The 12974-nt window shown below is 39.8% G+C and overlaps 1 protein-coding gene across 2 annotated transcripts in view; it reads right to left on the bottom strand.

Annotated features, from left to right (window-relative positions):
- Window positions 1–12974, bottom strand: part of LOC117296541 (androglobin-like) — a 64085-nt gene that overhangs the window by 41363 nt on the left and 9748 nt on the right. For both annotated transcript variants that reach the window (XM_033779510.1, XM_033779511.1), the window contains exons 5-14: window positions 12396–12605; window positions 11674–11813; window positions 10776–10865; window positions 7965–8161; window positions 7376–7471; window positions 3106–3215; window positions 2289–2466; window positions 1550–1640; window positions 1094–1301; window positions 317–454 (exon numbers count right to left, since the gene is read on the bottom strand). In XM_033779510.1, coding sequence (XP_033635401.1) covers window positions 317–454; window positions 1094–1301; window positions 1550–1640; window positions 2289–2466; window positions 3106–3215; window positions 7376–7471; window positions 7965–8161; window positions 10776–10865; window positions 11674–11813; window positions 12396–12605 — 1458 coding nt within the window. The remainder of the gene's footprint in view (window positions 1–316; window positions 455–1093; window positions 1302–1549; window positions 1641–2288; window positions 2467–3105; window positions 3216–7375; window positions 7472–7964; window positions 8162–10775; window positions 10866–11673; window positions 11814–12395; window positions 12606–12974) is intronic.

The raw sequence follows: 12974 nt of genomic DNA, 5'->3' as shown, positions 1-12974 counted from the left end.
AGCCAAGAGTCCAGGATATACAATGTTTGTTTGAAGAGGTGAGTTTTGAGGTGTTGTTTGAAGATTGAAGGATTTTTCTGTGTTCTGAGGTCAAGCAGCAGCAAATTCCATAGACGAGGTGCAATGTAAGAGAAAGCTCTGTCTCAATAGCTAGCGAGGCGGGAATTCCTAAGGAAATCAACTACTCAGAAAGCTCAAAAGAGTTCATGCGGACACTAAAAAAGAAACAATTACAGTATAATGAATGGGCAAGAAAATCTTTTTAAAAATACCCAAGTGATTAAGGAAGTTTTCCCCAGAACAAGATGACTGTTACCTTATCTTTATCCTTAATATCTTTCTCGTTTTCAACCTTCGGGCTCCGATTGTCTCGTTTCACAACGGCGGACGACTTCCTCCGACTAATCGGTGATGCACATGAAGTGGGGACCGGTGAAATGACATCTGTCGCTTTCTAGAAAAGCAAAACAAAAAAATCATTAAAGGCATGCTGAACATGTTTGATTCAAAATATATTTTAGCATAACACAATTTTGTTGATGGGCAACAGAGAGCAGTTGGTAGCATAGGACAATGTGAAGTAACATAGTTTTTGAATATGAGGTAATTTCACGCCAGTCAAATCAAAGCCTCACATCAGAGAATAGACTTTACCTAGTCCTATCAGCACCCATTTTCCTTAAGTGCTACCCCCTTACTTACACCAATTCAAACCAAGCAAAAAGCCTAACCTCAAAGACTAGACTTTTCCTAGTCCCTACACCCAAAGCCTCACCTCAGAGACTAGACTTTACCTAGTCCTATCAGCACCCATTTTCCTTAAGTGCTACCCCCTTACTTACACCAATTCAAACCAAGCAAAAAGCCTAACCTCAAAGACTTGTCCTAGTCCCTACACCCAAAGCCTCACCTAAGAGACTAGACTTTCCCTAGTCCTATCAGCACCCATTTTCCTTAAGTGCTACCCCCACCCTTACACCAATTCAAACCAAGCAAAAAGCCTCACCTCAGAGAATAGACTTTCCCTAGTCCTATCTGTAACCATTTCCTCAAGTGTTACCAAGAAAAAAATAAAAACAACCAAAAATCTTACCTCAGAGAGTAGACTTTCCCTAGTCTCTGACTTCATGTTCATCTCCTGTAGTTTCTTCAACTCTAGTGCCTTTCTCTCCTCCTCAGCCTTGGCCTCTTCTTCTTCCGATCTCTCCGGAGCGTTTTCGTCTACCTCATGTATCTCAAGCATAGAAGTCGAGGTACCAGCCCGGGACGCCCCGCGGGACAACGAAGATCTCGGCCGCTTACTGTCAATTTAAAAGAGAATGTATATCTGGTTTTTGGAACTATCCTTATGTTTTAATCCTACATAAATATACAAAATATACAAAACTACAATAGTGTAGCCAGTAGGTCTGTAGCCAGCCTTTGCCTGTTTTACAGATATTTCAATGGTAAATGTTCCACCAGGTCTCAGATTTAAATTTTGGGTCATAACAACATTTTCTACGTAACCATGTATTGCAATCATTCAAGTCAAAAATGTTACACTTACATTTCTGTTGGGATTGGAATAGGGCTGACTTTGTAGTTGACATACGGAGAGGTCAACTGCACAAACTGCTCTGGTTTCTTGACTTCTTGCTCTGTATAAAACACAATGGAGAAAAAGTGAAACGCAGTAATAATAATAAAGGGGTGATAATCATCTTTACTCATAGCTGAGAAGCTGAATTGTGAAGGATACGGCCAGGCCTCAAAAAAAAAACATGGCACCCTAAAAAAATTGCCGAGGAGAACCAAGGCATAACTCTACTCAAACTCTTCCTAACTTAGGATTAATCTTAAGGTCTGCATGCCACAGTGCAGGGTTGGGACTTATCTGAAGTCCTAAGATTAGTCTTAAGTTAGGAAGAGTTTTGTGATATCGACGGCAGGGCTACATTGTTAAGAGGGAAGCACTTTACAAACTAGCAACCAATGCCACCACAGCACAATAGCATGGTGAAACAGCCTGATCTGTTGCGCCCCTCTTGGCCTAGGTGCCCCTTCGAAATACTCCTCGAAGCAAGGCAACAGAGTTTCAATATTCTGCAAAGAGCATTCCATTCAAATATCTAAGTCTATGAGAAATGTTTGGGGCACAAAGACCAAGACCAAAACAACCACGGCTCTGTGTAGCTCTACCTTCCTGCAAGCCCCATCCCATCCCTCACACGTGGCAATGCGACAGGGGCTTTTTTTTCCCCCAAGGCCTTAAACTTTCTGTCTGATTACACAATTTAAAACCTTACCAGCAGCCTCGTCTGTCGGTGCAGGCTTCTTCTTTTTGGGTCGTACCATTTTCCAGGCGGGGATTTTCGGCGGTGGAGGAGGAGCCACAAGGGGGCACGAGCGTGTCTGTGTGATGAGCAGCGGATGTGGATAAACGTGGGATAGACCTGCTTGTCTCAGACGCTCTGATGCATCAGCCTATAAGCGGTGAGATGAAGAGGGTAGAAGCAATTTCAAACCGTCAGTCCGATAGGAAAATTTCAAATGTCAATGTGAAACGTCAGGCCATTAACTATTTTTGCATTTATACTGTAGGTCCCTTTTATACCGCAGATTGGTAAGAAATTTGTAACAGCTAATTCCATTTTTTGGCTTATAACAAGAAATTAGCTCTCCTATTTATAGACGAATACAAATGGCAGAAAGAGTGACAAAGTCAAAACCATGGCTTTGTCCCCCCAAAAAATTCCCTGCCTTTGCAGAAAAGATTCAAAATCAGTTTGGGTTGGTTTACCTCCCACGACTAAAACAGAAGTTTCTTCTTTACAAAAGTTGGTGCGGTGTTTCCATAAAGCCCGAGTTCATACTTCCCGCGAATGTGAAGCGAATTTGACGTGAATAGGACGTAACGACCCTCCTTTCGCAGTGATAATCGCAAGTGAGTAGAGCGGAGTTCAACTGCTGCAAATTATTTGTTGCAAATTTATAACGTCAACATTCGCTTCGCATTCGCATGAAGTATGAACCGGGCTTTAGGATGTTTTGCTGACTACATCAAATACATACTTAAAAATCAGATTCAGAATCAAAATCATCAAAATCAGATTCAGAACTTACCATCTCACCCAGGACTGATATTCGGACGGGGACCTTCGGTGGATGCAGGTAGCTGACAAACACTGCCACTTGGGGCGTCTCTGGTATGACAAAAGTCGGCTGGTCTTTGTCTGTTGGTAGGAGGCAAAACCACATACTATCAAAGACATGAATTCTTCAAAATGTATTGTTATACCTCGGTAACAAATGGTGAAGTTTTATTGGTCGAGAACCAATCACGTGATGTTACACAAAATTGCATGTACCATGGCTTAGGATGCCCGCTACGCATAAACGCACAGCGCAGAGGGTAACATGAGTTTTGCACTGGTTTACATTACCTTGATCGTTCCCACCAATGGTTTATTTTCAGCACTTTGTACGAAACAGCCGCGAACTTCGAGGGAACAGTGAAAAATTGTTTCTTATTTGAACAACTGTTTGTAAAACTATGAATACTCTGTCGTAATAATGTTTGAAGATGACAACAGAACTTTGAGAAGTGATATAATGTTACCAGGGTATAACAAAACAATTGTTGCACGCTGTGACGGGGGTCCATGGGTTTTGTACCAGATTTGTGGTTGACGTAACGCGAGTAACACAAGTAACTACATGTCTACTCTGATTAAATCTTTGAACATTGGTGCGTCATGACAACTCAATATCAACAATGGCTTTCTTTAAAGAGTATGCTGAGTAGAAAACGCAAACCAAATCAATTCAGAACTGCAACATGATCCACGATGGATGAATGTTGTGAAGGCCACACATTTCATCTTGCCGTGGCAAACCAACATCAACATTAAAACAGATGATCGTAATCTAACCTTCTATACTCAACTCAACTAACATGGATGAATCAATGGGGATGATTGATAATGTTCGCTACTGAATTAATCCATAACTGCTTGGACCACGGTTACACTAGATCCAGAAAGGTGGATTAGACCTGGATCTGATCCTGCAATGTGGATTAACAGCTGGGCCCAATTTCATGACTCTGCTTACCGCCGAACTCTGCGCTTACAATCACCATTCTCCGTTAACATGCAAGCGCCGAACTCTGCGCTTACAATCACCATTCTCCGTTAACATGCAAGCGCCGAATTTCTGCGCTAGCTGTTTAAGCGTAGAATGCTTAGTAACGTGGAGTACGCACACACACAAGTCAAAATTTACTGCTAGCCCTGGTGTAATCACAAAAAGCGGGATCAGACCTGGTTCAAGATCTTGCAATTTTAATCCACCTTTTGAGGAGGGTTGAATGCTGCAATTGGTGGATCAGATCTGGCAAAGTGGATTCCAGCAGTAAGCGTAAACGCAAAGGTTAATAAGACATCACAATTCAATGTGGTCTTGCCGGTTTGCTAGAAATGGCAGGGATTTGGCTTGTGCTTTATGTGACTGCTGTGATCAAAAGTGGGATCAGAGCTGGATCAAGCACTAGTGTAAATACAACACAAGATCTTGATCTGTGGTTGAGATAAAAATGCCAGGATCTCAATCCACCTTTCTGGATAGTGTATAAAGGCGGTGTTTGTGGCTATCAGTTACTGGCTAGTTCCTTACACATCAGTATTGCCACTGACATGGCTGAGAGAGAAAGCCACAATGCTAGCCATAAGTCGCTAGCCATAAGCCACTGGAACTGACACATGACATGCAAAACTCAGATGTGTAACAATTTTCTAGGTGTACAAATCATGCTTGGAGAGGTGAATGAAATCTAGTGAATGAAATGGTTGTGAATGTGATTTGTGATGGTGTGCCTAAAAACCGAAAACCATGCTCCTACATGTACTGATAAAATGATCATGCAATCAATATACACTATGACAAAAATAAAAATAATTCATGTGAATGGCTGGAAAGAAAATGATTATAAATGATATGACATGATTAAAAATAAAGACAAAAACTAAAATGAAACTTTATCGTATTCACAGTTATAAGTAAAGTTTGAAGGGGAAAAGACTGACAAAAATATAGTTTAAAGATTAGTGAAATACTAACTAGTTGACTAGGTTACTAATGAGTTTATAATCTACTAACTAAGTTAAGGAGGAATTAGTGAACTAGTTACCAAGATAATCTACTAAACTGAGTAAAAAAGAGAAATAGTAAAACCTTGAAGTAGCTAAGTGAAAACAAGTTTGAACATGCACAGGAAAATAATACAAAAAAGACTTTAAATACAGAGAGAAATTAAACTTTATTTTGAAAAGCTGTTGTGAAAGTAGTGGTAAATCAGTTGTACATAATAAGTTAATTTGTTCGTCTCCTGAGACGAAAATTATTTTTGTGACATTGTTTTACTCATTTCTCAAATATTACAGCACCTCAGCAGATAATATTTTCAGGGAAGCTTTCTACTATCATTATCTTCAAACTGTGTTAGCTTAATGTTAATCTGTGGACAATGTGTTTTGTGTCCAACAAGAAGTACCCAAATCCTTTAATGGATGGAAAATTAAAGGTCAAACTGTTGGCTTGGCAGCATTGGGCGTACATTTATAATTTGAGTCACAGCAAAGCTGCTGATGCATGTACATGTATATCATGAAATGCAGCAATAAATCTCAAAAACAAGGGCGTGGCAAGGGCGTGGCAGGGCAATTTCTTTGGGATGGTGAGGACATGCATGGATGCCAATTTGACCAACAGGCATTTTACAGAAAACACAATCAAGGTTAACATTTTGCATCGGTCATGTTTGCAATTTTTCATAATTTGTAAATTATATTGCCACTTCTTTCTAATTTTGTTGTTGTTGTGATTTGCGCCTCAACGTTGCATCTCCAAAAAGCCGATTTCGGAGAAATACAGAATGAAGACGTTGACAGAAACAGTGACAGAGAAATTCAGACTTGAAATCAGACAGGAATCAGAGCAGGGTAACTTTGAGAGGCAGAATCGAGACAGTGACAAAATCAATGACAGAGAAATTTGGACTTGAAATCAGCCAGAGAAAAGTCAATGTAACTTTCGGATAGAACAACAAATGTAATTTCAGGGAAGTTCAGAATGAAGACAGTGCTAAAAACAGTGGCAGAGAAATTCAGATTTGAAATCAGACAGAAATAAGAACAAGTAATTTTCGGGAAGAAAAGAAATATAAATGCAAATTTTAGACAAGTACAGAATCACGAAAGTTACAGAATCAGTGACAGATAAAGCCAGACTTGAAATCAAACAGATATAAGAACGAGGTTATAGAAAAGGGTAGATGATAGAAAGAGGATAGAAAAATAAAAGCCAAGTACAGAGTCGAGGAAGTGATAGAGAAATCCAGAACAGAGGGGGAAAAAAACCGTTCTGAGGTTTTTTATTAAAGCCAGACATGCTTAGTCACAAAATGTTCACTGCAAAAAGAGATGTCTTGTTTTTTGTTTTTTTTTTCAAAATGGCATGCCTCGTTAAAACACAGACCTAAAAGTGGTTCCTTTTCAGGTGGTCCTGCGATCAGTAGGGGGAAGTTGGTTTGGGGTTTAAGTGGAGGGCAAAGGTCAAACAAAAGTAACATTATTAGAAGATGGAGTAAATAAAAATGTATTCGTTACAGGTGGGGGTAGGTTTAGGGATTTTAGGTTTAAGTTTAAGGTAAAACAAAATCAATGTAATAACAACAGGTTGATTAACAGAAATTGGTTACAATTGGAGTAAAAACTTGCTTGTATTTAGCCTTCAATAAATGACGGGACTAGAGCGGGACTTTAACTTTTAAGAACGAAGCTTAAACAAGAAAAAACAACAGTACTCCAGCATGTCCAAGCAGTAAAATTTTGAGAGATTTGTAGAGAATGTGCCATCTTTACAGCTCGATATGGTTTTGGGATAAACCTTAAGCCTGTTCGCAGTGTAGAAAAAAAGTTAACCATAAACTATATCCTCATCAGTTACTGCAAGTGCACTTAAAAGACATGCCAGAGTCGCGCCAAACTAAATAGATCAGGAGCGACTCTAGGTCGACCCAAATAAATGTTGGTTTCAGATAAGGGAAACATTTACATTAGGTTCATCTCATGACAAGAAACCAAGGTGCTCTTGAGTCCTCTCGAACGTCTGCAAACAGACGATCTTTCAACTTCTGGTGCGTCTAGTCACTCCTAATTCTTTTGGACGTCAAACTTTTCATTTACTTAATTAAGAATTTAGTATGACGCGACTCTGGAACGCCCATCTCAAATGGGTGTTAGGGGTGTCACTTTTTTAAATAGGCATCAAACTGATTTCCAAAATAATACCATGAGTTTATAAGAAAGTGTGAAAGAGAGAAATTGTTTCTTACTTATATCTTTGTTTTTGTCTTTATCTTTCTTGTCTTTCTTGTCCTCTTTATGGTCTTTGTGGCTGCTGTCTTTGCCACCTTTCTCAGATTTCTCGCCTGTATTTTGTGATAAAGAATGAAGAATCAATGACAGATTGTGCTCGACGATAATAATAACAAGTTCTTATATAGTGCATTTCACAATAACATAACTCAATGCGCTTCACATAATAGTGCCCTGAGGTGGATTTCATAGAGAGCTAAGACTAGTCTTATCTTGAGTTAGGACAAGTTACTCGTCCTTACTTAGGACTAGCCTTAAGTTTTTAATATCTCCTAGGACTAATCCTAAGTTAGGACTAGTCCCAACATTTTGTGAAATCAACCCTAGGTCATTGGGCCAATAACATCCTTTAATCTTTCTCAGCTCCCTGGGGAGTATACAGCCCTGAGTTGCCGTGGAGACAAACTGGCTTTTTCATACACAATATCAACCTCTACCCTCGCATGTACCCATTTATACTCCTGGGTGAAAACTAACACTTCGGGTGGGAACGAAAAGTTTTGTTAAATGGAAAATGTTTTAAGATCGTTACACTCAATCACTTACTTTTGCCTTCTTTTCCTTCCTTAACTGGTTTATCTTCTTTGCGTGATTCCTTGGTGGACGCTGTGTCGTCTGGCTTGCTTTCTTTCTTTCCTCCCGCATCGCCCTCCGATGTCTTGAGCTGCTCCTCTAGGTCGGGTAACTTGAACTCAGGAAGAAGTTGCTTCAAAAGATGCCACACCTTCTCCAGGTGACCGTACCTTAGGGAAGATTAAATGTTAAAATTATATGCTCAGGAGTGAGAGTCACTGCTGACAAAAAAGTCTGTAATTTGAGTCCAGATCTAAGGAGGAACATTGGTGGCATTTCGAAAAAAACAAAACAAAAAGGGGCAAGGTAAATACATCAAAAATATCAAGCAAAATGAGTTATGATAGATGTATACGAAATGGTTATGGAGATCTATGACGACATTGTTGATAATAACTAACCAAATTTTAATTAAAAAAACGTAAAGTTTTAAAACATTTTGTAAACCAGTGTCGTGGCCGAGCGGTTAAGAGCACCGAATTCAAACTCTGGTGTTTCTGATCAGCAGAGTGTGGGTTCGAATCCCCAGCGGTGACACTTGTGTCCTTAAGCAAGACACATAAACATTGCCTCGTCCTTCGGATGGGACGTAAAGCCATTGGTCCCATGTGTTGTGTAACGCATGTAAAAGAACCCAGTGCATTTTTCGAAAAGAGAAGGGGTTCGCCCCGATGTTCCTGGCTGTGGCTGCTGTATGTGCCGTAGCACCTTGTAAACCCTTATAAAGTGCTAAATAATTGGGTCTCAAAATTCATCACTGCAATTACCAATCTTTCTGAAAGTTTGTATATACTCAGCGCCTTGAGTACCTTGTTTAGTAGATACGTGCGCTATATAAGACTTCGATATTATTATTATTATTATTAAACTCATCTAGGCTAAAACGTTGCCAATACATGGACAACAACAACAAATAACAAACAAACTTATAACAAATCCAATACTGGAACAAGTAAATAAAAAAGTTCCTTTCCCGCCAAAAAAAAAAAAAAAAAAAAAGTCTGGGTTTCATATTGAACAAACTTTATTGGCTTTAGTGTAAAAGTCAAAAGCGTTTTGTCAGCGCAAAAAAAAAAGGAACAAAACGAAAAAATTCATGCACATCTCTGCAACAGCAGAAGAAATCTCAACAATGTAAAACTGGAACAACATCTCCAGAACTCCGAACATGAAGATCTTTTTACCCGATGATACTTTCCTCTTCCTGCTTCCCATCTTCATCATCAGCATTACCATCCTCCTCAGATTTTATACCATCTTCAAGTATTTCTTCTTGAGTGAGCTGTATTCTTTTTGCAACTCTGAACAGGTTCCTTGTAATAACATGAAGTTGCAGTGAAATTGAAGTACACAAGAATGGGGGATGCCTGGTTCTTCCCATGCACAAGCTGACATTTTTTTCCCAGATCAATTTCACAGTTAAAGGGAAAGGACACATTTGGTAATTGTCAAAGACCAGTGTTCTCACATGGTGTATCCCATCATAAGCATAAAATAACAAGCCTGTGAAAATTTGGGCTCAATCGGTCATCAAAGTTGCGAGAAAATGATGAAAGAAAAAACACCCTTGTTGGACAAATTTGGGTGCTTTCAGAAATGAATAAAAGACTTCTAGCTAGAAGTATTTTATTATTTTAGTGAGAAATTACCTCTTTCTCAAAAATTATGTTACTTCAGAGGGAGTCGTTTCCCACAATGTTTTATACTATCAACAGCTCTCCAATGCTTGTTCCCAAGTCAGTTTTTAAGTTAATATTTGTTTTGAGTAATTACCAAACGTGTATCTTCCCTTTAAAGCCATTGGACACTTTCGGTAAACAGTATTGTCCAAGTCCCACACTTCGTGTATCACAACTTATATATAAAATAACAAACCTGTGAAAATTTAGGCTCAATCGGTCATCGGAGTCCGGAGAAAATAACGGGAAAACCCACCCTTGTTTCTGCACGTTTCGCCGTGTCATGACATGTGTTTAAAATGAATCCGTAATTCTCGATATCGAGAATTGATATTGTTTTAGTGTTTTCTCAAAAAGTAAAGCATTTCATGGAATAACATTTCAAGAGAAGTCTTTCACCATTACCTTCTGTAAACCCTGTAATTTATTTGTAAATCTGTGAACTTTTTTTTTTTTTTTTCTGTACCAAAAGTGTCCAACGGCTTTAAAGGGTTTTGATACAATTTGCAGGTGAACTTTTTGGCCATGACATGATTTCCCTACTTTATTCCAACAAGGGAGAGTGGTTCAACAAAATAATTTATGTATATTTGGTTTGCGGTAACACCATGTGTGTATCTACTTGCCAGGTACAGTTGTTCTTAGGGGAACTGTCTTGCTTTATTCTACTGCCATGGAGTAGATAATCGGAGGTTCGGGAGACTTCTCAGTTCTGAAAAGAACTGTCCTGCTTTTTAACTATTACCAGGACGGATGGTATAGAAATTAGACTGGACAACTACTTTAGCTTATAGGATCGTAATTAACTGTACTGCCGCGGAGTCAGTTCTGAAATTGGTCTCAACGTTTCGACTAGCTTGCTCTAGTCATCGTCAGATGGGACCATCATTGGTGAAGTGCAATCTGGGGGAAATATGTGCTGGACAGCACTGTGTATTTTGCTCAAGAGTGCAGGGCAACACTGGTTAGTTCTGGGCAGGCCCGCCTGGCACCGCCCGCCTGGCACCGCCCACTGTGGCTTCAATCCACTGGTCTAAAGGTCTAATAGATGTAGTAAGAAACAGTGTATTAATTTGTAATAATTTCATTTCTTTAAGATACTTACTGAAGAGGTATGGTCTCTGGTAGCCAGCCACTCAGTGCATGGATAACGCTCACATCACCAAATTCACAATTGCTATTTCCACCGGAATAACTAAAAAAAAAAACACACACAATCAAACGAGAATTTTAGTACAACTTACGCACAAAATGATATTAATAATACTAATATTAATAATATAACATCTAGTATTCAGAGGACCTACGACTTGACGTCCCATCTGAAGGATGGGGTAAAAGTTGTTAAATGCGTTGCTTATGTGCACTTAAGAAAGAACATGTTCTTCAACGCGCGTGAAAACCCTGTGTGAACGTGTGTACTAAACCACAGTGTTTCAAAAACCCTATCTTATGTGATCCTTTTTTGTTCTTCGGTCCACACTTTATATGCACGTGCTTGCCCATAAAGCATGGGCAAGTACGTAAGGTTTTGAGTTTTGACACATTGTTTGAGATCTGGAAATTCAAGCTTCTATTTTGAGCATTAATAAATAATATCATTTAATAGTTTTAGCAGTGCTTTTGATGTGTAACTATGTATGACACAGATTAGTTTTATGGATTTCTACAACTAACAAACACCGGGTTTCAACATGTCCAAAAGACCAATCCATTAAGCTCCGCCCCATTGCGTATTGACCAATCACAACGCAACGAAGGTCGACACTAAGGTCCTACATGCGTGCGCGTATGCTTTGAGCGCGCGGCAGACTTGTGCAGAAAGGCATTGGAGAGCCCCACGTGTTCTTGCTCACACCTGCGTCGTGGGAGGAGCCTACTGGATCGGTCTATTACCAAGGGTATACAATCCCTTTAACTCTTCAGAAATGGGAAAAGAAATTTAAAAAATCAATAAATCAATCAACCGATCAATCAATCGCTCAATCGAGGGTTGTACTTACTCGAGTGAGATGACTTTAATGAGTGCTTTGCTGAGTAGCATCGGCCACAGTTCATGCTGGAGAGTGGTAGCCGGTAGCAACATGTTACCATTATCATCAAACGGTATGGTGTCATCGATGGTCACTTTACGCCAGCAACCCTGAAATCAATCACAAAAACACCATGAAATCTTTGGTCGCAAAACGGTTGCAAGATGGAAAACCGTTGACAGTCCAGCACTAACAAAGAGGTCTGCTATATTTTGGTGTTATAATATTTGCGCATAAAAACGTTAATGGCCTGACTCTTTGAATCTGGCAGAGTCTTCCCTGAGGCTAAATGAAAACACAACAAACAGGAACAGGTAACTAAGTATCACCAAGTGAAACAGTTGAATATTTCTGTGTTGAAAGTAAGTAGTCGCCTTTATCCAGAACAGTAGTTAAAAGAAAGGTTCAAATTCAAATGCAATTTTCTCCAAATACAGAATTGTTGCTCAGGTAGCGAACAAATGGCACCTAAACCAGCATACCCTGTGTACCACTAGTATTTGTGCTTTGCCCTGTATTTCATGTTTATTCATTGGGACTCCGCGCACGGTCAGTTGACAGCGGCCAGCCACCAACCCGGTCATTACCACGTGGTGAAGACCAGGTCCTCGCACTGTCATTCCACAATCATTAAATAATTTGTATACAAAATGATTTCCTGCATAATGAGAAACAAGAACTTGACTGCCTACCATCCAGTAGAGCCTGACGATGTACTTCCCGTGAGGGTTGTACTGAGGTGGGCTCTTGCCGACTCTACACAGAGCGAAGATATGATCCCACGGTCGCCAGTTACGCGTCACGCCATTGGCCACCGAGGTCATGGAAGACTCAGGCTCGTTGCGGTCTACAATGGAGACGCGCCAGAGGTTTGCAATTTGGCTGATGATCCAACGCATCGACTGTAAACAAAAAAATATGGTAATTTCAACTTAATAATGTAAGTGAAAGTGCCTTAAAAAAAATCATAACTTTTTCTCTAGTCTATATGCAAAGTGGGACCTTGACATGATTGTAAATAGGAAACATGGTACAGGCAAATCTGAGGCAATTCTTCTATGTAGATGGAAGGATAAAACATGTTTCCAATTTTAGTGGCGTCTGCTGCCAACCCATTTTTAGGTCACAGGCATGGAAAGTTAAGCTTAATACTTCACAAAGGCCATGAAGGCAATAGACCGATCCAGTAGACTCCGCCCACGACGCACGTGTGAGCAACAACACGTGGGGCTCTCCAATGCCTTTCTGCACAACTCTGCCACGCGCGCCAA

Source organism: Asterias rubens, chromosome 11 (assembly GCF_902459465.1).
Source record: "Asterias rubens chromosome 11, eAstRub1.3, whole genome shotgun sequence".
In the NCBI taxonomy this organism is placed as follows: Eukaryota; Metazoa; Echinodermata; class Asteroidea; order Forcipulatida; family Asteriidae; genus Asterias; species Asterias rubens.
The sequence above is the reverse complement of the archived record's forward strand: the minus strand, read 5'-3'. Positions and strand labels throughout refer to the sequence as shown.